The 27,452-nt window shown below is 46.1% G+C and overlaps 1 protein-coding gene across 1 annotated transcript in view; it reads left to right on the plus strand.

The window, feature by feature from the left end:
* The window catches only part of LOC116940374 (testican-3-like), a 211,272-nt gene extending 191,228 nt beyond the window's left edge, over positions 1-20,044 (plus strand). The window contains exons 8-11 of the mRNA XM_032950154.2: positions 10,814-11,065; positions 14,141-14,194; positions 15,274-15,411; positions 16,085-20,044. Coding sequence (XP_032806045.1) covers positions 10,814-11,065; positions 14,141-14,194; positions 15,274-15,411; positions 16,085-16,401 — 761 coding nt within the window. The 3' untranslated portion in view covers positions 16,402-20,044. The remainder of the gene's footprint in view (positions 1-10,813; positions 11,066-14,140; positions 14,195-15,273; positions 15,412-16,084) is intronic.
* Positions 20,045-27,452: the final 7,408 nt, after the last annotated feature.

The following is a 27,452-nucleotide window of genomic DNA, read 5'->3' on the forward strand; positions in this document are numbered from 1 at the left end:
AAGTCATTAGGGTTTCGAGGTTGACGTTTGGCAACTCGAACCTTCAGCTCCCTCCACAGATTTTCTATGGGATTAAGGTTTGGAGACTGGCTAGGCCACTCCAGGACCTTAATGTGCTTCTTCTTGAGCCACTCCTTTGTTGCCTTGGCCGTGTGTTTTGGGTCATTGTCATGCTGGAATACCCATCCACGACCCATTTTCAATGCCCTGGCTGAGGGAAGGAGGTTCTCACCCAAGATTTGACGGTACATGGCCCCGTCCATTGTCCTTTTGATGCGGTGAAGTTGTCCTGTCCCCTTAGCAGAAAAACACCCCCAAAGCATAATGTTTCCACCTCCATGTTTGACGGTGGGGATGGTGTTCTTGGGGTCATAGGCAGCATTCCTCCTCCTCCAAACACGGCGAGTTGAGTTGATGCCAAAGAGCTCCATTTTGGTCTCATCTGACCACAACACTTTCACCCAGTTGTCCTCTGAATCATTCAGACGTTCATTGGCAAACTTCAGACGGGCATGTATTTGTGCTTTCTTGAGCAGGGGGACCTTGCGGGTGCTGCAGAATTTCAGTCTTTCACGGCATAGTGTGTTACCAATTGTTTTCTTGGTGACTATGGTCCCAGCTGCCTTGAGATCATTGACAATATCCTTCCGTGTAGTTCTGGGCTGATTCCTCACCGTTCTCATGATCATTGCAACTCCACGAGGTGAGCTGCTTAGCAATGGTCTTGTAGCCCATTCCAGTCTTGTGTAGGTCTACAATCTTGTCCCTGACATCCTTGGAGAGCTCTTTGATCTTGGCCATGGTGGAGAGTTTGGAACCTGATTGATTGATTGCTTCTGTGGACAGGTGTTTTTTATACAGGTGTAGTGTTCGATTTCACTCAGACAACTTTTGTCTTTCTTTGAATACCGCTTTATTTACAACTCTCCACATGTCCTCAATATTCCACAGTATCCCTGTCACCACGACTCGCTCGCCACCTTTGTCTCTCCACTCCCCACTATCACTTCGCTTACTCCACCGCTAACTTCTTCATCTCCGCTCTCCGCTATCACCGTCACTATGCTCTCTCCACTGCGAGCTACTTCGTCTCTGCTCTCAGCTATCACCGAAGCTATGCTCTCTCCACTGCTAACTACTTCGTCTCTGCTCTCCGCTATCACCGATGCTATGCTCTCTCCACTGATAACTACTTCGTCTCTGCTCTCGGCTATTGTTATGCTCTCTCCACTGCTGGCTGCTTCTCTTCTTCAGCTCCGCTATCGTTACGCTCTCTCCACTGCTGGCTGCTTCTCTTCTTCAGCTCCGCTATCGTTACGCTCTCTCCACTGCTGGCTGCTTCTCTTCTTCAGCTTTGCTATCGTTACGCTCTCTCCACTGCTAGCTGCTTCTCTTATTCAGCTCCGCTCCACACTCTGCTTCCAAGCTCCGTCTCCAACTCTGTCTCCCAACTGTCCTCCAAACTCCACGTCTTGCCTCGTCCAGCTCCCAACTCCAACTCCCGCTCCAATTCCCGACTCCCCAATTTATCCCCGCTCTCATTACTCCCCAATTAATTAGTCCGTGCCCCAACGACACTCCGCGTCATTCGCACCTGTTTCTCACCCAGAAATGTAGGCACCACTCTAGCCTGATAACAGCTGCAGCCAATCACAGCCGTCCTTGGCTCCCCCAGCCTAATTGGCCTAACATAACCTGTACTGTATTTGCCTTCGCTACAGGCTGACCCAACATAACCCGTACTGTCTTTGTTACCATGTAATCATGCTGTTTGCACTACGCACCTTCCTACTCCACTACATCACCCCCCCCCCCCCCATGATGAAAAAATCTATCCGTCCCGGCTACGACAACACTTCGACCTCTGCGTAGTGGAGTACCTAGGACGTAACAATGAACAACACAACATAACAACTTTGTACAAGAACCGCGACACGTAGAGTCAATGAAAGATCCGTCCTCGGGAGCAAGTTCCAGCTGCCGGCCCATTTCCCCTAAACGGGACACCATGGGGCAAGGGCGGGGCACGCTCCTCCGTTAAGTCAGGGCTCCATCTGGTCCTCGACACACACCCGTCCCTGTCACAGCGACCATCTGTCGGCGGCACCGTCCCTCGTCCCTGCGCGGGCCGGACAGTATCTCGAGGTTGCGGCCAGTCAACCGGTTTCCGGCCAGTAAACCTGCCAGAACCCCCTCTTCGAGTCAATAGGGATGGTCCTGCAGGCACACGGGAGGCAGATTTCTGAGGCGTGTACACATGCGACCGCATCACAGGCTCGTCGGACACATCCAATATAGGCCGCTTTGGGATGGGAGATGACGCGTCATTTGGCGATACAAAATTCTTAAGGTGCGACGGATGAACATACCATATTCGACGATCGAATCGAATCCGTACACTTTGGTCCCGGAGAACCTCAACTACCTGAACGGGCCCCTGCCAGGGCCGATGGAACTTTGGAGACGTACCCACCGGTACCATGGGGCAGTGCAACCAAGCTTTGTCCCCAACACACCACGGCTCTCGAGGCCGCTGCATACCATGCAACCATTCGTTGGCGGCTTTTCGTCATGCCGTGTTACCCAACGAAGCCTCCCGAACCTCTCTCAGACAGTCCAATGCCACCTGCATAGGAGCAGGCACCGTCGACGACTTTCCTCGTTTTTGCCCACCCAATTTGACCAAGGCCGGCGCTTCTGGTTCACGCCCATACATCAAATAAAACGCGAGTACCCCGTCAAGGCATGCGGGGCCAGTCTACAAGCAGCCAGGGTCGCCGCAACATGCAGGTCCCAATCATCCTGCGAGGCATTAACCTCGTGGCAAAGCATAGATGTCAGCGTCCTATGCAGGCGTTCGACCATTCCGTCGGTTTGCGGGTGGTACGGGGACGTCCGAATCTTTTTGGTCCCCAACGAATCACACACCTCCTTAAGCAATCGTGACGAAAAATTTCTGCCTTGATCGGTGAGCAAGTGCTCCGGGGCGCCCTTATCGAAAACATATCCCTCCAAGAAAGCCTCTGCGATCAACTCCACAGATTAGTCCACCAGTGGCCATGCCACAGACCAGCGAGTAAGGAACTCCACCCCGACGAGCAGATACTTATGCCCCCGTGGGGTGATGGGAAACGGACCCAAAATATCCAGGGCGACAATTTTGTTGACACGCGAAACCCATATCGATTGTAACGGTACACGATAGGGTTGCGCCGGCGCCTTCCGCCGCGCACATTCATGGCATGCTTTAACAACTCGCTGAGCATCGTTATACATCCCCGGCCAGTAGAATTCTTTCCCCAAGGCCAGCGCGGTCTTTTTCTCCCCTAAATGCATCAATTTTTCATGGGTATCACTAATGAGCTTCCCGCGTAACACAATCGGAACAACAATACAGAACTTTTGTGCTTCAACATCCCAGCGAACGAGGAGACCATCGACAAGTTTTAGACAGGGGTGATCTTCTGATCCCCTTGAGCGAGAGGCACGAAGCCTCATCCTGGTCAGGGAGGAGTCATCCACCTGTAAGCGTTTCCACTGACCCAATGTCAAACCCAACAACCCCGATCCCACAGCGGGAATCGCTTCTGGCCGAATTGAATCTGCTGCAGCGACCATTGCCGGAACGTCCTGCAGCGACAGACCACAATGAGCCCTCCGCACACCGACACGAGCCAGTCGGTTGCGGCAATCGCGACAAGGCGTCAGCGTTGACATGACGCGTCCCCTTCCTATGCTGGATCGTGAAAGAGTACTCCTGCAGGGTCTCGAGCCAATGGGCCATCTGTCCCGACGGCTGGTCAACTCGCAACGAGTACTGTAGTGCCACGTGATCAGTGCGGATCAAAAAATCTCTGTCATACAAATACGGTCGGTACAATCGAACAAAGTGCACGATGGCCAGCAACTCCCTGCGCATTACACAATACTTCTGTTCAGCCGGAGACAACACCCGGCTGCCATACGCCACAACTTTTTAAACACTATCCACCATTTGCGACAAAACCGCGCCTATGCCCATATCACTGGCATCCGTGTCAAGAATAAAGGTTTTTGTGAAATCAGGGAATCCAAGCGGCGGTGCGTCCGCCAAAGCGGCCCGCAGCACCTCGAACGATCATTGTTCTACGTCTCCCCACTGAAATTTCATACCCTTTCTGGTAAGCATGTGCAACGGCCTCGCAATTGTGGCAAAATCCTTAACAAATCGTCAGTAATACGACGCGAAGCCCACGAAGCTACGCACCTCAGCTACCGTTTTCGGCACCGGCCACGTTCGCATGCAACTTGTCTTTTCTGGATTGGTGGCCACCCCAGACGCACTAACAACCTGCCCCAAATATTTAACCAACGTCCTTAGCAAATGGCACTTTTGGGGTTTAAATTTCAAACCAGCGCGCCGCACTTGGCCAAAAACGGCACGCAACCGTTGCAAATGTTCGTCAAAATCCTTACTGAAAACAATGATGTCATCCAGATATATTAAACACGACTCCCACTGCAGTCCTGACAACACGAGTTCCATTAATCGTTGGAAGGTGGCCGGCGTGGAGTGGAGCCCCATTGGGAGTACATTGAATTGGAACAACCCTTGTGGTGTTCGAAAAGCAGTCTTCGGTTTAGACTCTTCATCCAGGGGCAATTGCCAAAAGCCTGACAACAGATCAAGAGTCGAAAAAATTTTCGTGCCGGACAGGGCGTCTAGTGAATCATCAATGCGTGGGAGCAGATACGCTTCCGCAACAGAAACCTTGTTAAGTTTTCGGTAGTCAACACAAAATCGCATGGCCCCATCGCGCTTTTTAACGAGTACAATAGGAGCTCCCCACGGGCTGGACGAAGGAGAAATGATCTCCTGTTCTAACATCTCATCAACGGCTCGCCAAATACAATCTTTCTCCAGCGGACTCACACGATGGGTATTCAATCGTATTGGGGGTGCATTCCAAGTGTCAATGTGATGCCGCAACAATGACGTACGACCCACGTCATATTTACCTGAACTGAATACATCTTTGAATTCCACGAGAAACCCTGTCGTATCCCTGTCACCACGGCTCGCTCGCCGTGCTTCACTCGACTCGCTCGCCACCTTTGTCTCTCCACTCCCCACTATCACTGCGCTTACTCCACTGCTAACTTCTTCGTCTCCGCTCTCCGCTTTCACCGTCGCCATGTTCTCTCCACTGCTAACTACTTCGTCTCTGCTCTCCGCTATCAACGTCACTATGCTCTCTCCACTGCGAGCTACTTCGTCTTGGCTCTGCGCTATCACCGTCACTATGCTCTCTCCACTGCGAGCTACTTCGTCTCTGCTTTCTGCTATCACCGACGCTATGCTCTCTCCACTGCTAACTACTTCGTCTCTGCTCTCCGCTATTGTTACGCTCTCTCCACTGCTGGCTGCTTCTCTTCTTCAGCTCCGCTATCGTTACGCTCTCTCCACTGCTGGCTGCTTCTCTTCTTTAGCTCCGCTATCGTTACGCTCTCTCCACTGCTGGCTGCTTCTCTTCTCCAGCTCCGCTATCGTTACGCTCTCTCCACTGCTGGCTGCTTCTCTTCGTCAGCTCCGCTATCGTTATGCTCTCTCCACTGCTAGCTGCTTCTCTTCTTCAGCTCTGCTCCACAATCTGTTTCCAAGCTCCGTCTCCAACTCTGTCTCCCAACGCTCCTCCAAACTCTACGTCTTGCCTCGTCCAGCTCCCAACTCCAACTCCCGCTCCAATTCCCGACTCCCCAATTTATCCCCCCTCTCATTACTCCCCAATTAATTAGTCCGTGCCCCAACGACACTCCGCGTCGTTCGCACCTGTTTCTCACCCAGAAATGTAGGCACCACTCTAGCCTGACAACAGCTCCAGCCAATCACAGCCGTCCTTGGCTCCCCCAGCCTAATTGGCCTAACATAACCTGTACTGTATTTGCCTTCGCTACAGGCTGACTCAACATAACCCGTACTCTCTTTGTTACCATGTAATCATGCTGTTTGCACTACGCACCTTCCTACTCCACTACATCACCCCCCCCTCCCCTGATGAAAAAATCTATCCGTCCCGGCTACGACAACACTTCAATCTCTGGGTAGTGGAGTATCTAGGACGTAACAATAAACAACACAACATAACAACTTTGTACAAGAATCGCGACACGTAGAGTCAATGAAAGATCCATCCTCGGGAGCAAGTTCCAGCTGCCAGCCCATTTCCCCTAAACGGGACACCATGGGGCAAGGGCGGGGCACGCTCCTCCGTTAAGTCAGGGCTGCGTCTGGTCCTCGACACACACCCGTCCCTGTCACAGCGACCATCTGTCGGCGGGACCGTCCCTCGTCCCTGCGCGGGCCGGACAGTATCTCAAGGTTGCGGCCAGTCAACCGGTTTCCGGCCAGTAAACCTGCCAGAACCCCCTCTTCGAGTCAATAGGGATGGTCCTGCAGGCACATGGGAGGCAGATTTCTGAGGCGCGTACACATGCGACCGCATCACAGGCTCGTCGGAAACATCCAATATAGGCCGTTTTGGGATGGGAGATGACGCGTCATATGGCGATACAAAATTCTTAAGGTGCGACGGATGAACATACCATATTCGACGATAGAATCGAATCCGTACAATTTGGTCCCGGAGAACCTCAACTACCTCAACGGGCCCCTGCCAGGGCCGATGGAACTTTGGAGACGTACCCACCGGTACCATGGGGCAGTGCAACCAAGCTTTGTCCCCAGGACACCACGGCTCTCGAGGCCGCTGCATACCATGCAACCATTCGTTGGCGGCTTTTCGTCACACCGTGTTACCCAACGAAGCCTCCCGAGCCTCTCTCAGACAGTCCAATGCTACCTGCATAGGAGCAGGCACCGTCGACGACTTTCCTTGTTTTTGCCCACCCAATTTGACCAAGGCCGGCGCTTCTGGTTCGCGCCCATACATCAAATAAAACGCGAGTACCCCGTCAAGGCATGCGGGGCCAGTCTACAAGCAGCCAGGGTCGCCGCAACATGCAGGTCCCAATCATCCTGCGAGGCATTAACCTGGTGGCAAAGCATAGATGTCAGCGTCCTATGCAGGCATTCGACCATCCCGTCGCTCTCCGATTTCACCGTCGCTATGCTCTCTCCACTGCTAACTACTTCGTCTCTGCTCTCCGCTATCACCGTCACTATGCTCTCTCCACTGCGAGCTACTTCGTCTTGGCTCTCCGCTATCACCGTCACTATGCTCTCTCCACTGCGAGCTACTTCGTCTCTGCTCTCTGCTATCACCGACGCTATGCTCTCTCCACTGCTAACTACTTCGTCTCTGCTCTCCGCTATTGTTACGCTCTCTCCACTGCTGGCTGCTTCTCTTCTTTAGCTCCGCTATCGTTACGCTCTCTCCACTGCTGGCTGCTTCTCTTCTTCAGCTCCGCTATCGTTATGCTCTCTCCACTGCTAGCTGCTTCTCTTCTTCAGCTCCGCTCCACACTCTGTTTCCAACCTCCGTCTCCAACTCTTTCTCCCAACTCTCCTCCAAACTCCACGTCTTGCCTCGTCCAGCTCCCAACTCCCAACTCCAACGCCTGCTCCAATTCCCGACTCCACAATTTATCCCCGCTCTCATTACTCCCCAATTAATTAGTCCGTGCCCCAACGACGCTCTGCGTTGTTCGCACCTGTTTCTCACCCAGACATTTAGGCGCCACTCTAGCCTTGACAACAGCTCCAGCTAATCACAGCCGTCCTTGGCTCCCCCAGCCTAATTGCCCTAACATAACCTGTACTGTATTTGCCTTCGCTACAGGCTGACCCAACATAACCCGTACTGTCTTTGTTACCATGTAATCACGCTGTTAGCACTACGCACCTTCCTACTCCACTACACAGGTAACAAGCTGAGATTAGGAGCACCCCCTTTAAGAGTGTGCTCCTAATCTCAGCTCGTTACCTGTATAAAAGACACCTGGGAGCCAGAAATCTTTCTGATTGAGAGGTGGTCAAATACTTATTTCCCTCATTAAAATGCAAATCAATTTATAACATTTTTGACATGCGTTTTTCTGGATATTTGTTGTTGTTATTCTGTCTCTCACTGTTCAAATAAACCTACCATTAAATTATAGACTGATCATTTCTTTGTCAGTGGGCAAACGTACAAAATCAGCAGGGGATCAAATACTTTTTTTCTCACTGTAAGTCTAAATGAATCTGCATTTGTATTGTAAATTTTGACATGTTGAATGCTGAGTGATCTGAATGCAAAAATCCTTCTTTACTTGATTATGTTTTGTTTTCTTGATGTCTTATTTACCTAAAATGTTAAATGCTGGCATGTGCTTATTATGATTCACTCAAAAATAACACCAAAGCACGAAATTACATTTCCACCAAGGCTGAATTTTATTCCAAGACATAAAAAACAAAGATTCACACTCTCTTCAAGATGAAATTAACAAGTTGACAGCCAGTATATTAAGCGAGACTATGCTTTGTAACAAAATTTAATTGTATTGCCTGGAGCTCAGGATCAGCACATAGCCTATTCAACCTTCTTTTGTGCTCATTTTTCATATGTTATACATTTTACTTTGTGGGTTGTTGTTAGCTGATGTCATGGCGTCTCGTGTCTGTAGTATAACCTAAAGTCTGGAACTCTCAATTCTCTTGTACCACCCTCATCCATACCACAATACATGCCAAGTAGCCTCTTCACAACCCACCCAACAAACTATGCACTACATTTCCATGCACTAGCCTGCCCACTACCCACCTACCCACCGTACAACCCAATCCTTACAAACGACCCTATTCACTGTCTACCTACCAACCACCTTCGCAACTACTCATACACGATTCAACCCATTTCCCATCACTCTGTCCACTACCGACCTACCACCCTACACACTATCCATCCACCACATTATATACCAACTTCAAGACACCACTCACCACCACCAAACACACACACACCACATATCAACCACTCTACTCACAACCTAGATACCATTTTATCCACTGACTACTCACTACTTTAACTTCTGCCTATCTGCCACATATACCACTACCCCTGCACATAATTATTAATGCACCACTTTGTCCAGTAGGAAATTAGCTAATGCCCAAGTTATAAGCTAGACACTCGCATAATAGATAATTTGCCCAATCAGTTTTCTTATTATATAAACGTGATGCTAATACTGCATAACTGTATGGCATTAACCTCAACGTGCCTTGGATTAAAACGATCATATGCGTTGATTAAGGCAGTTATGTTTCTTCCATGCAGCAATGCCTGTTTTGCAAGAGATGGTTATATTCTTTGGGTCTTACGGTAAAGTGACATAGATAGGTTCAAAGAAAATAACAAAAAATAATACATTTTATTTTCTTTGAACCTATCTACGTGAATTTACCGAAAGACCCAAAGAATATGAATTCCTGCAGTCACAAAAGCTTTAAGTCAAGAGACGGTTATTATTGAACAAGAAAACAGAGAGGAAATTGTGCAACGGAAGTAATCACTGGACACAAAATACAAAAGTTACTTCTGTAAAGGCTGGCTATTTCTCACTGCTTCTTCGTCTTATTGAAGGTGATACACCTTATTAAACCAAATAGAGCAGGAAATTGGATTTTTTAAATCAATACACGCAGAATTGCTAATGTTATGCATCGTGGTATTGTGCAGATGATGATCGCCATAATGAAGGAAGGTGACGTTAGCAGGCACACAGTGTCAGCCCATCGCTCACCATGCCATTGTAAAAGTAACACCAGCAAACAAACTCATGGCCTATAACACATCGCAGCCGCCATCACTAATTACCAAACATTTAATTTTACGTAACCATGTGGAATGGCTCCTGCAATGTGTGGCATTATGAGGATTTCGTTAATCACTCTGCGTAGGGAAATAACACTTCATCCCAAGCATTGATTCCAAAGTGAATCAAACACCAACCTTCGTGGTAGCCCCAGAAATGTGAGTCCTTTGCCAGATGTGACATGTCAGGGGCTTCCCTTTCATTGCAATCAATGATTACACTATATAACACAATTTTTGTTCCTGGGTACTAAGTGTTATTTTTTAATTGCTTATGCCTAAAAAGTATAGAAAATGGCTATTATTCCCCACAAGCTTTGCTTTTGTGACCAGGACTTTATGTCAACGAAAAAACACAAATTCACCCGTTTTCTCATTGAAAATAGGTAAATATCTGAATATCACTGTCCTGGTCACAAAAGCAACGTTTGTGGGGAATAATAGCCATTTTCTGTACTTTTGAGGCATAAGCAATTAGGAAATAACACTGTCTACCCAGAAACAATTTTTTTTTTACTTACACAGTGTTATAATTAAACATGCATCCCCAATCATGACAGTTTCATTTTGTTGTTGAAATACACATTGTAGTTTTTGTTGTAGCGCACCACGCATTGCTCTGTGCCATTGACCGAAAACCGAGCCAACGTGAGCATCACGTGGAGCAATGCTGCAGTTCCACCTCATGTCGTAGGGTTTCCTAATGCAGATTCATCTGTATATAAGCACCTCTTAGAAGCCATGCCATGTGTGGTTATGTTCCAACTAGTGTGCTTGTATATTAGTAGTTACCCTTTGCCTCCCCATCCCCACCAATGCAATACCTGTATGTGTTGTGAATGTGAGAATTTTCCTTATATGAGTTCACAAAACAACTGATGCCACAAGATCTCACCAATGATTTCTACCCACTGCAAGATTCTCACAGCTACTGCACTTTAGCTACGTGACCTCCGAGATGTGCCCCTAGTAAGGTGTGCTTATATCCACCTACTACTGTTCCCACACCCGTGCAGCCTTCGACACCAGCATGCTGCCCATCTGCCGGGACCACGTCGGGTGGATGTTCAACCGATTGGACTCCAACCACGACCTCTTCCTGGACCAGGGTGAGCTCAGCACCATGGGCCTGGGCCGCGGGGTCGCGGGTGGCCTGGAGTCGCCCGAGAGACACGAGCCCTGCCTCTCCACCTTCCTGGACAAGTGCGATACCTACAGCGACAGCCTGCTCTCCAACAACGAGTGGTGCTTCTGTTTCCAGCGCCAAAGTAAGTGTTGGCTGCTCATCGCCCTCTTGCCGCTGTCCAGTGTCAGTTTGTCAATCAGCCCGTGTCGAATCGCTACTGGACAAAGGCTTTCCCCAATCATTTCCCACTTTCATCACTGCCGTGCTGTTGCCTAAGTCAGTAGGTGTGGCAATGACTACCGTGACTGCAGTGTGTTATGTCAGAACCTGGTGTGACTGTAATGAGACTTGCCGATAACACTATGTAACACAATTTTTGTTTTTGGGTAGTAAGTGTTATTTCGTAATTTCTCATGCCTAAAAAGTATAGAAAATGGCTATTGTTCCCCACAAACTTTGCTTTTGTGACCAGGACAGTGATATTTTGTAATGTATCTATTTTCTATGAGAAATAGGGCGAATTTGTGTCTTTTCGTTCACATAAAGTCAGACTAAAACAACATATGAATAAAATTTGACATGTATTTATACTAAAGTAATACAAAAATGACTACAAAAGATTTAGAAGTGAGTAGTTTTTCGAGATTTACGATTATACTGTAAATCACTTTCACGAATCAGCCCCCAAATGTAGTCTCCCATCATGTTCTCATCATACTGTCCTTGGTAGCGGCGTTCATAGTCTAGTATATCCTGGTGGAAGCACTCGCCTTGCTCCTCCAAGTATGCTCCCATGTTCTCCTTGAATTTATTAAGATAAGCATCCAGGATATGGACTTTTAGAGACATCCTACAGCCCATTGTGCCGTAGTTCTTCACCAGAGTCTCAACCAGCTCCACATAGTGTTCGACTTTGTGATTGCCCAGAAAGCCACGAACCACTGCGACAAAGCTGTTCCAAGCTGCTTTCTCCTTACTAGTGAGCTTCTTGGGGAATCCATTGCACTCCAGGATCTTCTTTATCTGTGGTACGACGAAGACACCGGCTTTGACCTTTGCCTCCAACAGCTTAGGGAAGAAGTCTTGAAGGTACTTGAAGGCTGCTGACTCCTTATCTACAGCTCTGACACATTGTTTCATAAGGCCCAATTTGATGTTCAGTGGTGGCATCAGCGCCATCAGTGGCTCCCACTTGACGTTGTTCCTCTCCACAAAGGTAAAGATAGCAACGAAACTTGGTAAAACTGTCTTGGAGACCAATCAGGAATGCCACCATTTTGAAGTCTCCGATGACCTCCCAGCCGTACTCATCATACTTCAAGGCATCCAGCAAGGTCTTGATGCTGTTGTAATCTTATTTGAGCTGCACCGAGTGAGCCAGGGGAAGAGACGGGTACTTGTTACCATTATGGAACAGCATGGCTTTGAGGCTCCTGGATGAGCTGTCAATGAAGAGGCGCCACTCATTCTGGTTACAGGCGATTCCGATTGCCTCGAACAGACTGGTCACATTGTGGCTGAAGCAGAGCCCATCTTGACGGGTGAAGAAGCTGCAAAAAGGTTGGTGATGCTTCCTCTGATCTGCGACTTGCATATTTTTATCTAACAAGTTCCACTGCTTGAGCCTAGACGTCAAGAGCTCAGCATTGGACATGGTGAGACTAAGATCTCTGATCAAGTCGTTGAGGTATTTTTGGTTGGGGTAGTATGTGTTTCTCTCTTCAGCTCCACCTCTGACATTGTTATCTGGATCTACAACGTCTTCCTCGCTTTCTGACTTGCTGCTCTCTTCTAAAGACAGCTGCTCTCTCTCCGGAGGAGTGGGTATGGGGAGCTCATGACAGTGTGGCACCGGGGCGATGGATGAAGGAAGGTCCGGATACGTGATAGCAGGTGAAATCTTGCCAGTCCGACGTTTGGAAGGGTCCAGCATGCAGAAGTAGCAGTTGCTTTAGTGGTCAGTGGGTTCCTGCCAAATTCTTGGGATAGTGAACTTCAAGGCTCTCTTTTCCCCTCTGTACTATCCTACAAAAATACATTTCTTTCACCCGTGACTAATGTGTAAGAGATTATCGCTACATTTTTCATATATGATATATTTTTCCAATAACATTGAAAATTGTCAAACATTTTAAAATAAAAATAAAAACTTTTACAATAAAAAAATTGGAACAGATTTTATAACGTAAAATTCTGAGCAATGATTGTCCATATTACCTTCCAGAGTTTTTTTGCATTGCTCGCAGGTGAAATGAGGTGTCCAGGGTTTGTCTTGATCCCCAACAGGCATGCCGAAATATGTGTAGGCCTCACACATCTTATCAGATGCTTCCACAGAGTACTTTTTCGCTCTTGTCTTGAGAAATTGGCCGCAGACATAGCAAAATGGGTCTGCCAGATGCTTGCAGCCTCTTGATGCCATCTCAGAAAAATGCAGATATGTATTCACTTAGGCAGCTGGAACTAAACTGAACTGGTGGGCTTAAGGCCCCTGTATTTATGGTACTATTTATATTACTGGAAAGTTCTAGAATGTTCTAGAAGTTGCTCCAAGTTTACTCAGAACTGAATCTCTCTGGAATGTTCTGTAAATTAGGTACATTGTAAATATAACTGTCCTGGTCACAAAAGCAAAGTTTGTGGGGAATAATAGACATTTTCTGTACTTTTGAGGCATAAGCAATTAGGAAATAACACTTACTATCCAGGAACAAAAAATATTGTTACACAGTGTAATCTTTGTGGCTGTGGCGCGTTGTTCCACGAGTTGTTGTGATTGTTATGTGGTGTGCCAGTGCCTGGCGTGGGTGTCGCGTTTCATGCCAATGATCGATGTGGTTGTGGTGAATCTTGCCAATACCTGCTAAGACAGTATTGTGGTGTGCCAGCAGCTATTGTAAATGTGTGGTCTCTTGTACCAGCATCTGTTGTGGCTGCAGTATGTATCACTATGATCTGGCATGGCTCTAGTTTCTTTTGGCAACAATTTCTGTATCCGTGTCTGTGAGGGTTCCTCCAGTGTGCCATGGCACTCTCAGGTGTAGCTGTGGCAACTTGTGCCAAAGCCCGGTGGGGCTCTCTCTTGCCAGTATGCATAAGCGTGTTGTGCCAATGTTTTGTGTTCAGTGAGTGTTGACGGACACATGGCAATGCAGGTAAATAAGTGGACCCAACTTAGTGAGCAGTCGTGTTTAAATGTCATTCTCTTGCTTTTCAGAGCCCCCGTGCCATGCGGAGAAAGAAAAACTTCAACATAGCAAGAAGCTCGTGGGTAGGACAATGCATTAAAATTACAATTGCGATGATCATTGGTTGCCTGCTGTGACATGCAATGAAGATTAAATGCTTAAATGAAGCATCTGTAATGTTTTTTTTATTTGAGGCCTATATCACATTCATCACATGTAATTTGTCTTCAATTGAGTCATATTAATATTATTTCCAATGAATACTTTATTGAAAGGCGCTTGCATAAATTCAGCCGCACTTGTCAAAAATGGATACGTAATGTAATTGTTCTAATGTTAATTAAAAGTTTAAAATGTATGTTTCTGAAGCACATGCTGAACAGTGACATTGTGGAGAATTATGTATAATGGTCGTATTCGCAACTTAATTGAATGCGCGGGAATGTTTCATTTTACGTTAAGTACACGTATGGGTTTACACATACCCACAACGCATTCACTGCTGCGTGACAACCGCCACTCGTGCGCACCTATAATTTATTCTTAGTTACTCTCAATGTCATTTGTCAGCATTTGTTCCTACTCGTTTGTCCCTTGTACCCTTTTGCTTGCCTCATCATCCTCCCGATACACTCACGTATATTCATGTAACTATTCTCATCCCTGTGTCATAATGCACGACTCATGCATACACAACCTGCAAGAAGAAAGGCACGGCACTGCCACGCGCTGCAGGGTGGCAGTGCGAATTGATTACTGTCCACAACCTCATAAATGTCGTGCCTCTCAATGACGGCATGTTGCTCGGCATATGGAGCGCGTGCCCATCTGTAACGCAGGCGGATTTTTGTATGCGGTGGCGCAATGACCCCATTGTACTTCCAGACCCCAAAGTATTCTAATTTTAATCTGACGGACAGCATTGTTTAATACTCGGGAATCGTTCCCATCTTTGAGCAACCACAGCACGATGATCTCATCACACCTTACTTGGGTCTAGTCTTTCTCTTCGCAGCAATCTCACTGTTTCTCACAACGGTGTCCAATTTGGTCTCGAGAGTCTCTAGTTTTGTCCGTCCTCACGACGGTTGTTTTGGACCTCGTCTGTTGCCTGGATCTGCACGTCCCCGTGTGTGACAGCCCGGTGTGATTTGTGCCACAGGCGGGTTCATGCCCACGTGCGACGAGCAGGGCTACTACGGACCCAAGCAGTGCCACAGCAGCACAGGCCAATGCTGGTGCGTGGACCAGTATGGCAAGGAGACCCCGGGCACTCGCTTGCATGGGGAGCCCAGCTGTGGTACGTTTGATAAGGCTGTCTCTTTTTGTCCCAACAATATCAGGTGACAAATGTGCCCTGCCAAAGCGGCGGAGGTGGGTTTTACAATAGGGTAACAGTCAGTGAGAGTATTTGTACTAGTGACTTGTTGACTAATGCTTTAACTTTCTCCTCAGTGTAACGGACATTCTTTTCAGTTTGCTCCCACTTTTCATTCCTGATATTTAAAGCACCTCACAGATCGACTCTTGCACCACAACATGCACAGGTGTTAACCTTGGTCTGTCTGACTTCTATATCTGGAGAACTGGAGCAATATCATTCCAGACCTTGTGACTATTTTAAAAACTAAGATGTCCTTGTAATTTTCACCGTTTCTAGACCCTAAGATGTCAGGTATAAATCATAGTCTCTCTTTTCCCCTCTTCCTATGTCCCCTATATCATACAGCATCTTTAATGCGATTACATTTAGATGTTCTCTAAACAAAAAAAATATCCTGTACTGAGCTTTCACATCTTAGCCCATTCCATTTACCACAGTTTGATATTCGTTAACACCTTGAGGCTTTAAAAAAAATTATCCAGAAGCATGTAATCAAGGAATCCCTCATATTGTGAGCATTACAGAGCAATTTTCATCATCGCGTCAAAATTGTACGTTATCATATTCTCACTCGGTGCAATATTGTCAGGTGAAAGAAAGACAGAGGACATGACGGCCAGTGAGGAAGAGGAAGAGGTGGAAGGCTCTGGCGACCTGGGCAGCGGGGATGTGGCGGAATGGACGGATGATGACGATGAAGATGACGACGATGATGATGATGTCGACGGCAACGAAGATGATAGAAATGAGAAAGAAAATGAAGGAGTGGGTGGCAAACCAGAGGCCGAGGATCTGACCAAGATGAAAGTGGCTGGGCGGGAGAGAGAGCAAGAAAAAGAGGTGGAAGTGGAACCAGAGGAAGACCCAGATGATGAGGATGAGAGTGATGATGGCTACGTGTGGTAGATGAGCTGGGTCTAGATGTGGCGGGGGGGGGGGAAGCAGCAGAAGGATGGGGGTTCAGGCGGGCAGGGCTACGTACAGTGGTAGGGGAAACATGGAAACCTTGCTTGAACACGGGCTTTGGTTGGGGAAGGGGCACGGATGAAACCCCTGCTGTTCGATGATTAATCCTGAAACACGAGCTGTCCTGGAGGCTCACCTGAGAAAGAGTCCCACACCAATCTCTAAACTCGCAGTTTGGTCGCATATTGAATACAAATTATAACACTCACATTTGATCTCCTGACACAATAAACTAACCTTTTTATTTTACCAGGTTAGGTCCACTGAGCTGTATAGCTCTTTTTCAGAAGCCACCTGGCCACAAATGATAGCTCAACGAAGTGGCTTATCATGTGGAAATTTATAGCAGCCAAATATTCTAAATGCATGCTTCTGAATGTGGAGGGGAAAACCGGAGGACACGGATAAAAATCCACGCGGCCACGGGGAGAACATGCAAACTCTAAATGTACAAGCGTCAGGGTTGGGATCGCTCCCACGACTTTCTATATACCAGGCGTGGTAGTTACATCTCACCACCACGGTGCCCCACTCAAAATGTGATAGGGTTTTGATAAAAAAATAAATCCACCTCAGACGTACCATGACTTATTTACCAATTGTTTGCCATTATAATAATGGAAACAAGTTTGGGCCAATACATTTTTATTTGAATTAAGGGTAAACATGATGTGAACTAATTTCTACGTGGCATTATTTGAGATTTACAAAAATATCAGTTCTTATTTCGATAATGTATAATTCATGAGACTTCGTTTTACCTGTGTTGTGTGCAGTACCACAAAACAACAGGGATAATAATATATTTTTATCTCTCTTCCATGATTTAGGAAAAAATCTCCCCTGATGTCTAATGGAAATTATTGACAATTGAACCTAGAGAAATTACACACAGTGGGTTTGTTGTTCTATCAGGGTAATGTACGTTCATCACGAAGCAATCAGGGTAATGTACATTCATTCGCACCTCTGATCTGCACGGTTGGCTGTGTATGGTGCGAAAGAAGTTCAACATACATGAAGCAACCAACTTTGATAGGTTCAGTTGGTAGCACCATGGTCTCTGCTGTGATGTAAATCCAGGTCATATGCACAGAGTAGGTGAAAGTTCAAGCATCGTGTGGTTAGAGGCTTGATCTTAGATCATCACTAATTATGACTTTAAAATATTGAGTATTTTCATTCAGAGGAAGAGAAAACCCAACATTCATCATTTGTCAGTGGGATAAAATTAAAAGTGACACTAGGTCCTTATGTTTTGTCACTGGCGTGATGTTGTCGGAGAGATGTTTCTAGCTGCCTGTGAAATGAGAGTTTGTAATGGAATTTTTAGATGGGTAATGCCCCCATCACACTTGTGATGCATCAAGAATAGCCCTCAGTGGTCACTGGTTACTCAGCTGCGTTTTGAGATTCACAGATAGGGCAACACTTCGCACACACTAACACTGCCCTCTGCGGGAAGGTGTGGAGAAAGCAGACACGAATATCCCAACAATCCTCATTCGATACCCAAACATCGCACCTGCTGGCTTTGATATTCTCCAAAGACACTGGTGTAACCATCAACCACATCATAACATCAAGAGGGTAATGTGCACATCTCCTTCATAAATTGTAAAAAAAAAAAAACAGCCACATTTCGATTGTGGCCATGCAACAAAATTATGGATCATATAGTAAACAACTGTAGTCTGCGCTCCTTCAACGGAGGGATCGCAAAACTACACGAACTCCTGAAGCACTCTCGTGGCTGGCATATCTGGACATTAGCATTTAGCTCCTGAACATATTTCCATCATTCGCAAGAATTTAATGTATTTTGATGTTGACTATAATTGTCATTATAAAAAAAAACACTCATTGACTTTAATATACCCTTCGGAGCAGAAACATATACAATGGGTTAAACTTTTCAATCACTGTGTAATGTAACCATATGGACATGTTTCATTTACACGCTTCACCTTAATGGTATGTTTTAAGCATTCTAAGCAAATAGAAAAGATAATACTAATCAACGGGGAAATATTTAACACTTCCAGTTTATTATTAAACTACATTTAAAATTATAAGTTGCAAAGTAACTTTACTCCGAAATAAATTAAAAAGTTCAGTAAAACCTTAGGACATAATATAGTCTGCACAATGCAATAACAGAGACAGCTAAATTCAGAAAAGGTGTCCCATTTGATTCTTGTTTTTTATAGATACAGTATGCACTCCCTCTCTCACTCACTTATCAGACAGTGCACTTCCTCCACTACCCACACACGCCAGAGTTACCAAGCACCACATGCGCAATCCAGCAGGGGATTGTAGAATATATAGAGGTCATCAGAGCAGAGCTGAGGCCAAACCCAGCATTGACCACGGGGGAACTGAATACGTGCTGCAGATATGACCGCGACTTCCGTAAGAAACTGCTCATTGCTTCATGTTCGTTCTTTAATTTACGATATCAATTGCATATATACAGCGTATATATTTTATTTTCTGGGTATTGAGATTAATAAAAACGGAAATTACTGGGAAGGCTGTGAATATTATTCAGCTTTTTTTACTTGTTTGGATATTCCTTTGGTGTTTTATGGTTATTTACATGCTATCATAAATTTGTGCATTTTAAAACACTTTTCTGGCTGCTTTATCAGTAAGTGTACTTTTGTATTTCTAATTCTTATATGGAAGGGCATTCATGTGTCTCTGTAAGGTCTTGCTTAAAGGGAAACACTCAGTTCTTTCCTTTGCCTTTTGGGAAAAGACTCAATGCAAACACATATGGCTTTTTAAAGATTAATATGCAATTTCCCAGGCAGGAGAAAACATTTCCCGATATTGGGTGTCACAGTACTGAATACAAAATTATTGGGCCATAAAAATATGCATTTTAAATGTAAAATGCAACAAGACCTTCATGGCTCCAGTATAGCTCCTCAGTTGTTACAGAGTGTGCATACTGCTCTTATTTTCAGGGCACTTTATCTCTGCATGCAATTTTTTGTCCAATTGGCTTACGCATGAAAAACTAAGTCACTATTAATATACTGTGCAAAACTGCCCCCAACATTTTGAGTGACCCCTTGAAACTATATGAATTTAAATTGTTATTTTTCTCGAGAGCTGGGACTGTCACATGAATATATAAACGTGTGATATTCAAACACTTAGCTTCTTTATAGACGTCGGTTTTTGTTTCAGGAAATGGAAACAATTGACAGCTTTCCCTGGATAGAGACTCCCTTTTAATGTCATGCCAAGCTTTGGGCTTGCGGAATGTCTGCTGTCAAAAACTAAAGGCTCCAATTAATGTGTTTTGGTGGCTATTAATAATGTACAGTAGCTGCATAGTGTGCTCGTAAATGTATCTAAAGAGAAAAAAAAAACATGTAGTCCTTGAATCTCGTTAACATTATCGTTTGGTAGATTTTGGAATTGAACGACTGTGCGTGCGTTTGAGCCCTTTCACTCCATTCTGCATGGTGTTTAGCTATATAGCCATCTGTGTATGTATCCATCTCTTTACTATTCAATAGCTAAACATATATAGTAAAATAAACATTGGTCGGGCGTTTGGTTTAAACATGATTGTGTTCTTGGCCACTTTGTACGCAGAAATATGTTTTGATTAATGCTTTGGTGTGTTGTGCTTCGTAACAGCGGGTATTGTGAATTCAGTGCCACATAGCACTCCACAACTACAAAATTAAAACGTCTCCCCAACTTCATTGACATTATCTTTTAAAAGGAAACATACCAGAGGGCTTACGGCTTCACTAGCATTATTCATCACAGCGTTAAGCTGTCAAATCTTTTGGCCTTTGGATATATGTGAATACAGTGGACAGATCCTAGGAATTTCATGGTAGGATGAGGTAATGAACTTGTATGTTGGAAATTAGAAGCAAGAAAGCATTGTTGATATGATCAGTAGGTTTTTCTTTGTAAAAGGTTTCAGTTTGGTGTTTTAACATCTTAACACCTGTTTGTTCCCAGAAAAAAGGGGGAAACCTATTCTCATGATCAGCCGGTTGTGATGGGTGGAACACGTGTGTAGGATGGCGGAAGGCAGGCTACGGTAGTAATAATTATAGTGATAATTAGGCATGCAACGATTCAGCGCCCCAATAGAATTGATGTCATGTTTGTATCGCCTCATGTATGTCCTACTCATACATTCCTTCCTCAAGTAAAGAATTACATTTGAGAGGGAGTCCTGGAGCATCTAGTATAAAGGATGCTTTTGTCCAAAGAATGCAGAATTATTGGATGAAAACACTAATACATTGATTGTGCAGCCATATGTTGCATATAAAATACAATAAAAACTATTAAAAGTGGATTGCAATGTTGCAATGAATTTCATGGACTATTTTAACCGGCAGTTTCAATATCAACATCATGTGCATGCCCCAGGGGGCGTAACACTCCCCACGAGCCGCCACCAGGCAATCCTATCCTGCGCTAGCCGCCATGCTGAATGCAAGAGAAGTCCGTGTTGTCAAAGATCAGCCTCAATCGTGTGTGTCCATGTCAGCCATGGTCTGCCCCGGTGGCGCCTCCAGTCCTGTGGTGGGCCGTCAATGATCGTGCGCGGGGCTCTGGCGTGATCTGTTGATACGTCCGCCCGGGCAACGTGTCCGAAGAGCCTACGTTTTCTGGCTCTGACCGTTTTATGCACTGCTGGGGATCCTGTGCGAAGGCGGACTTCGGCATTGGTGATGTGTTCACTGAAGTGGTTGAGGAGTATCAATCACAGGCACCACTGGTCGGAGGGATCCAGCTTCCTACTCAGGGACGTTGTCATTGACCACGTCTCTGAACCATACAGTAGTGTGGGGAGGATGTATGCATTGTATAGTCGAATCTTTGTTGCTGTTGTAATACTGAAGCGCCAGATGTCTGTCGAGCTGTTTCATGCACTCGTGTGGGGGCTGACGCCCACCTCCCTGCTTCCCGTGAGCGGGCGGGGCGCGTGTCCACCCCTCCACTCCCCCCTCCTCCTCGGCCACTTTTCGCCAGGCCCCCGCCAATCGGGTGATCGCCCCCCCCGCACCAGGGTCCTCTCTGAGGGACATGGCTCGCTGGCTGGCTCACCACCGCCCGGAAGTTATCCCACACACTCCCACATACACCACCACCAATGCGGAGGTGGCTGCGTGCACGCGCGCGCCCGTGCAGGCGCTCGTTGCACACAAAGGCGAGCGCTAAAAATAGCCTTATGGCTATGCACACCTACCCTCCGGTGGATCAGCCTTAATCCGCTGTGCAAACAGATGCTAATGCTACGCGAAAAAGGAGATGACCTGCGGCAGGACCCTGGGTACACGTCTCGCCGTTAAGGCTATTTTGTGCAAACACGCACGCGAGCGCAAGCACGTGGCTCTGTGTGCTGCAGTACACGCGCCTCACGCGCACGCCCAAATCACTCGCAAGCCGTAGCGATAGTAGAGATGGTAATCTACGCGCAAACGGCAGGGAGTGGATTTAGCACAACCCGACCCCCACCTTAATCACTCACGTGGCAAGGTAGGTTCGCTTTTTCTACACATTCGAACGAAAACCCGCGTAAACAATGGCGGTCGTATAGATGGTAATCTACGTGCACCTCACACTCCAACTCTGCGCTGACACCCTGCAGCCCCACACTCGCTCTCTCATGCACCCCGCCCCGCCGGCAGTCGATCCTTAAAAAAAATCAAAGACACCATGCCGAAGTTCACCCACACACACATAAATCACACTACACCGATCTTCTGAACTGAAGTTTATTAATGGCGCGTCTAAAGAAAACCCTGTGCGGCCCGGAGTAAATATTCTATGAGCAGTGCCTAGCCTATACCTATTCAATCCCTGTATATACCCCCACTCTACTGCTCACCTCGCAGACGCACCCACGGTGTCACACGAACTCTGTGGGAGTCGGAGGGATGATGATCCGAAAGGTCTCTGCCTGGGGTCAAGTCGTAGCGCCACTCGCTAGTGTCTATCAGACGCTAGCGAGGGGCTGGGAGTCAGACCGGGCGGCTGCGAGGCTGAAGGAGAACTGCTTAACGTTTTTACGTTCCCTCCTTTTATGCCCTCGGAATCCAAAGATCCAGAGTCACGCCTACCTTTCGATTATAAACTGATGCCCCGCCCTTACCTGGAGCGTGGCTTCCCATTATGCCTTTATCCATTGTCTACGCCCCCGTCCTCCCCGGACCCAACCGGATTGATTGGGGTGGCCGTCCCACGGAATACACATCTGCAGTGGGTCCAGGAATTTCCTTCCCACCTCTTATGCGCTGCTCGTAGAGTGTTTGCCCTCGAGGCCCTATCTCCCTGTGCTGAGTGTCTCATTGCGGTTAGCCCGGTGAGCTTTGTCGCGCCCATACAATTTTAAGACAATTCATGGGGGCTGCAATGCAATTTGGCCTGGGGGGGTCGGCCAGCTCCTGGCACTGGGAAACCGTGGGATATCCCCGCTAGAGGCCCCTCGAGTAAAAACCCATGGTACCAGGTGACCCCCCCCCCCCCACGAGACCCTACGTGGGTGTGTGTGTTTAGTGGGGGTGTGCGTGCGTTCGTGTGGAGGGGTGGGAAGGAATGGCGGCGCTGGCGGAATTGCTCCATTGCTGTGGCACCACACTCGCGTGCAATTGAGATTTGCCTCAGGTACAAATGAAAGAGAAAAAAACATATTAAACTTAGAAATATAATGCAGTACAACACAGAGAGTCGGCTAACATAACAGTCAATACCCTACCTGGTTGATTACGTTCTTCCAAAGATTACTAAATTTGAGAGAGAGACAAAACACGGACACGGAGACACATAGACAGACACATTGGCACCCTACGTCCTTCCTTGTGGAAGATATATGTAGATGACACTTTCGTCATTTGGCCACATGGCCTGCCAGCTTTGAACCAATTTCTCAACCACATCAATTACATACAACCATCCATCAAATTCACCATGGAAGTGGAGAAGGAGGGTAAGCTACCTTTTCTGGATGTTTTGTTTGAGAAGAGACCTGACAGCTCGTTGGGACACTCTCTCTACAGGAAATCCACCCACACAGATTCCTATCTGAAACCTGATTCACACCACCATCCGGCACAGAAGAATTCCCTTATCAAAACACTACTCCATAGGGCCCACTGCATTTCCGACCAACACCACCTACCCAGTGAACTGGAACACGTACACCAGACCCTCAAGATGAATGGGTACTCGGACCATATTATTCGCAAAGCTGTTTCTCCAACTATGGAGAAACAACCCCCTGAGAAGCCAATCAAAACCATCATGTTACCATACATAGCAGGTGTTACCAAAAAGATTTCCAAAATCTTAAATAAACAAGATCCAGGTCCAATTCAATACAGTACACAAAATCCGTGATCTAATCCCATCTGTGATGCAATATCCTGGAGTTTACAAACTGAGTTGTACCTGTGGCAGCAGTTACATCGGGGAAACGAAACAACATGTCTCGGACCGTGTCTGCGAACACAAGGCAGATCTGAAACACAGCAGAGCCAATACCTCTGCCATAGCTGACCATTGTTATAACGCTGTGGGCTCACATGATATTGTGTTTTCCGAGACCAAGGTACTCTGCAAACCTTTGGGCTACTATCAAAGGTTTGCTCATGAAGCCATCTAGATATATAAACATAGACATAACTTCAACCGAGAAGATGGAAACAAATGTATCAATAATTGGAAAGATGTTATTAACCAGGTAAAACCCTAACTGCTTTTTGGTTGTTGTCTATCATATCTGCCGGGTACTAGTCTATTTTTCCGAGTTAACTTATCCCCCGCATCCCCAGCTCTCTTGGCCTCCCACCTCCAGCCCCGCCCAATTCCCCTTGTCCAGATTCACGTCCCTCTCCTAGCGTCCACGCAGCGCTCCCATCCCGTTACCCCCCCCCCCCTCTCTCTCCAAGTTAATGTCCCCCCTGCATCCCCAGCTCTCTTGGCCTCCCACTTCCAGCCCTGCCCAATTCCCCTCGTCCAGCTTCACGTCTCTCTCCTAGCGTCCACGCAGCGCTCCCCTCCCCCTACGCCACCACCCCTCTCTCTCTCCCCCTTGCCCCTCCCCCCTTTCTTGCCTATATTAACCTCTTACCAAGGCATCTCTCTCCCACTTCAGCAAAAAAAATGTCTTGCTGTGGTTTTCCCACCTGATGATGATTGCTTCTGTTGCAATCGAAACGTCGTGATGTATTTTATTTTATATCTACGTGACTTTATCGAAAGAACCAAAGAGTATGGATTCCTGCAGTCACGAAAGCTTCAAATCTAGATTAGCGGTTAGGGTTTATTGGTTATGGGTTAGGCATTAGGCGTGAGGGTTAGGGGTTAGTAGTTATGGTTAGGGTTAGGCATACTAATCTATGCCATTTTTGGCCAAAATAAGCCATATTTTCACAATTTAACTTTTCAACAAAAATTTGATTCCTCCGTTGTGTTTGCTTTGGTATGCTATGTATTCCACAAAACTGGAAATTTCACGACAAAATTTTCATGTTTCAGAAAGAAAATCGATATACTAACCTATCCCAACTTACGTGACTGCAGGAATTCATATTCTTTGAGTCTTTCGGTAAAGCCACATAGATAGAAAAAATAATCAAAATAATAACAATATCACAACGTTTCTATCACAACACAAGCAATCATCTTTATGCGAAAAAAGAGGGGAAATCTGCCTAGGCAGGCTGTTTCTAACGGTTTAGAGATGGGCGGATCAGCTAACGTTAATGTAGGAAAGGTCTCGTAACCTGCAGTAGGTCTACACCAATCAAATAGCTGTTTATAAATGGTTGAGAGATGGGCAGGGCAGCTAATGCCAATGTGGGGGAGGTACTACGGAGCTGTGGGGGGTGGCTATTATATTGTGAGAGATTAGCATGTCAATGTAAGAAATTTGAACTCGGCGAGAGCTCGGACAATACAATGGCCACCCCCCACAACTACATTCACTAACACAGCCACTGTTAGCTGTGTTAGTAAATAGCGGCTTGCCATTATTTTCCACCTCCATGTGGCCACTGCGCTGTCTTACATTGACATGCTAATCTCTCACAATATAATGGCCACCCCCCACAGCTCTGTCGTACCTCTCCCACATTGGCATGGCTGCCCCGCCCATCTCTAAACCATTTATAAACAGCTCTTTGATTGGTGAATACCTACTGCAGGTTACGGAGACCTCTCCTACATTAACATTAGCTGCCCCGCCCATCTCTAAACCTTCGTAAACAGCTTTTTGATTGGTGTAGACCTACTGCAGGTTACTGAGACCTCTCCGACATTAACATTAGCTGGCCCGCCCACCTCTAAACCTTTATAAACAGCCTGCCTCGGCAGATTTCCCCCTCTTTTTTCACCTGAAGACGATTTCTTGTGTTGCGATCAAAATGTCGTGATATTGTTATTATTTTTTATTTTTTTTATTATTAAATTTTCATAGCTATATTTTTCAAGAAAAGTTAATTCCTCCATTTTGTTTAGTATTAGTACGCGATCTATTACTATCAAAGTTGAATATTTCAGGTTGACATTTTCACGTCCCAAAAATAAAATCGGCACACCTTATTTGGCCAAAAAGCAGATCGGCACACTGACCTATGCGTTTTTTTCATAAAATTGCAAAAATTTTACAGTCTTATTTTTCAACAAAAAAATGCATTTTCTTGGTTCTTTCTGTAAAGTCACGTAGAATGGAAATAAAATAATAAAAATAAACATAAAAGAATAAAGTTCTCACGACGTTTCGGCTGCAACACAAGTAGCCTTCTTAAGGTGAAGAAACAGGTCTGTCCTGAAGACGGAGCTTGAGTGAACACTGTCAAGCACGGACCGCGTCTTTTAAGCTGTGTGGGCAGAGTTAACATATGAATTAGAATGTTACCCAGCCCCACCTCCGGAGCGGAGGAGGGTGGCGGCTGGGCACAGAAAAAAGCAGAACAGCTAAGGTGCGCTGCTCCGTCTTGTGTTGCATTATAACCATGCTATAAACTGGACTACTATACAATACAATATTATACCTCCCAATCTAAACTACATGGTATAACATCAAATACATAGACAAATTCCACCTTTGAATTATACAATGCGTTGCTTTACACTACCCTATACTTTAGACTACAAAATATTATACTTGTAACATTACACTATGTCTTATTCTATGAACCCAACTATATACCACGCTGCTGTATATTCACCATGCAATTACGACACTATATATTGCCTTATGAATTATGTTAAACATTACAATGTTATACTATTTATTATTATACCAAATGATATAAACCAAACCATTAACCGTGGTGTGAGAGGTATTAAGAGGCAGTGCCAGCGAATGGACTGCGGTCTGAAGGTCACCGTAAAATACAAGCAGGTACCACCACAGAATGTACTGCTGTCATCATAGCAGGTGTTACAACAGTATATACTGCTCTCATCATAGCAGGTACCACCACCACAGTATGTACTGCTCTCATCATAGCAGGTACCACCACAGTATGTACTGCTGTCATAATAGCAGGTACCACCACACTCGGGATGTAATTCTGTCAACATAGCAGGTACCAGCACAATCGGTATGTACTGCTCTCAGCATAACAAGTATCACCACAGTATGTACTGCTGTCATCATAGCAGGTACCACCACAATATGTACTGCTGTAATCATAGCAGGTACCACCAGTCAGTATACACTGCTGTAATAGCAAGTTCCACAACAGCAGTATGCAATGCTGTAGTCAAAGCAGGTACCACCACAATAAGTGCTGCTATAATCATAGCAGGTACCACCAGTCAGTATGAACTGCTGTAATCATAGCACGTACCACCACAGCCGTATGCACTGCTGTAATCATAGCAGGATACCACCACAGTCCGTATGCACTGCTGTAATCATAGCAGGTACCACCACAGTCAGTATGCACTGCTGTAATCATAGCAGGTACCACCACAATATGCACTGCTGT

This window comes from Petromyzon marinus, chromosome 8 (assembly GCF_048934315.1).
Source record: "Petromyzon marinus isolate PM22_M1 ecotype Great Lakes invasive population chromosome 8, UKy_Petmar_22M1.pri1.0, whole genome shotgun sequence".
Taxonomy (NCBI): domain Eukaryota; kingdom Metazoa; phylum Chordata; class Hyperoartia; order Petromyzontiformes; family Petromyzontidae; genus Petromyzon; species Petromyzon marinus.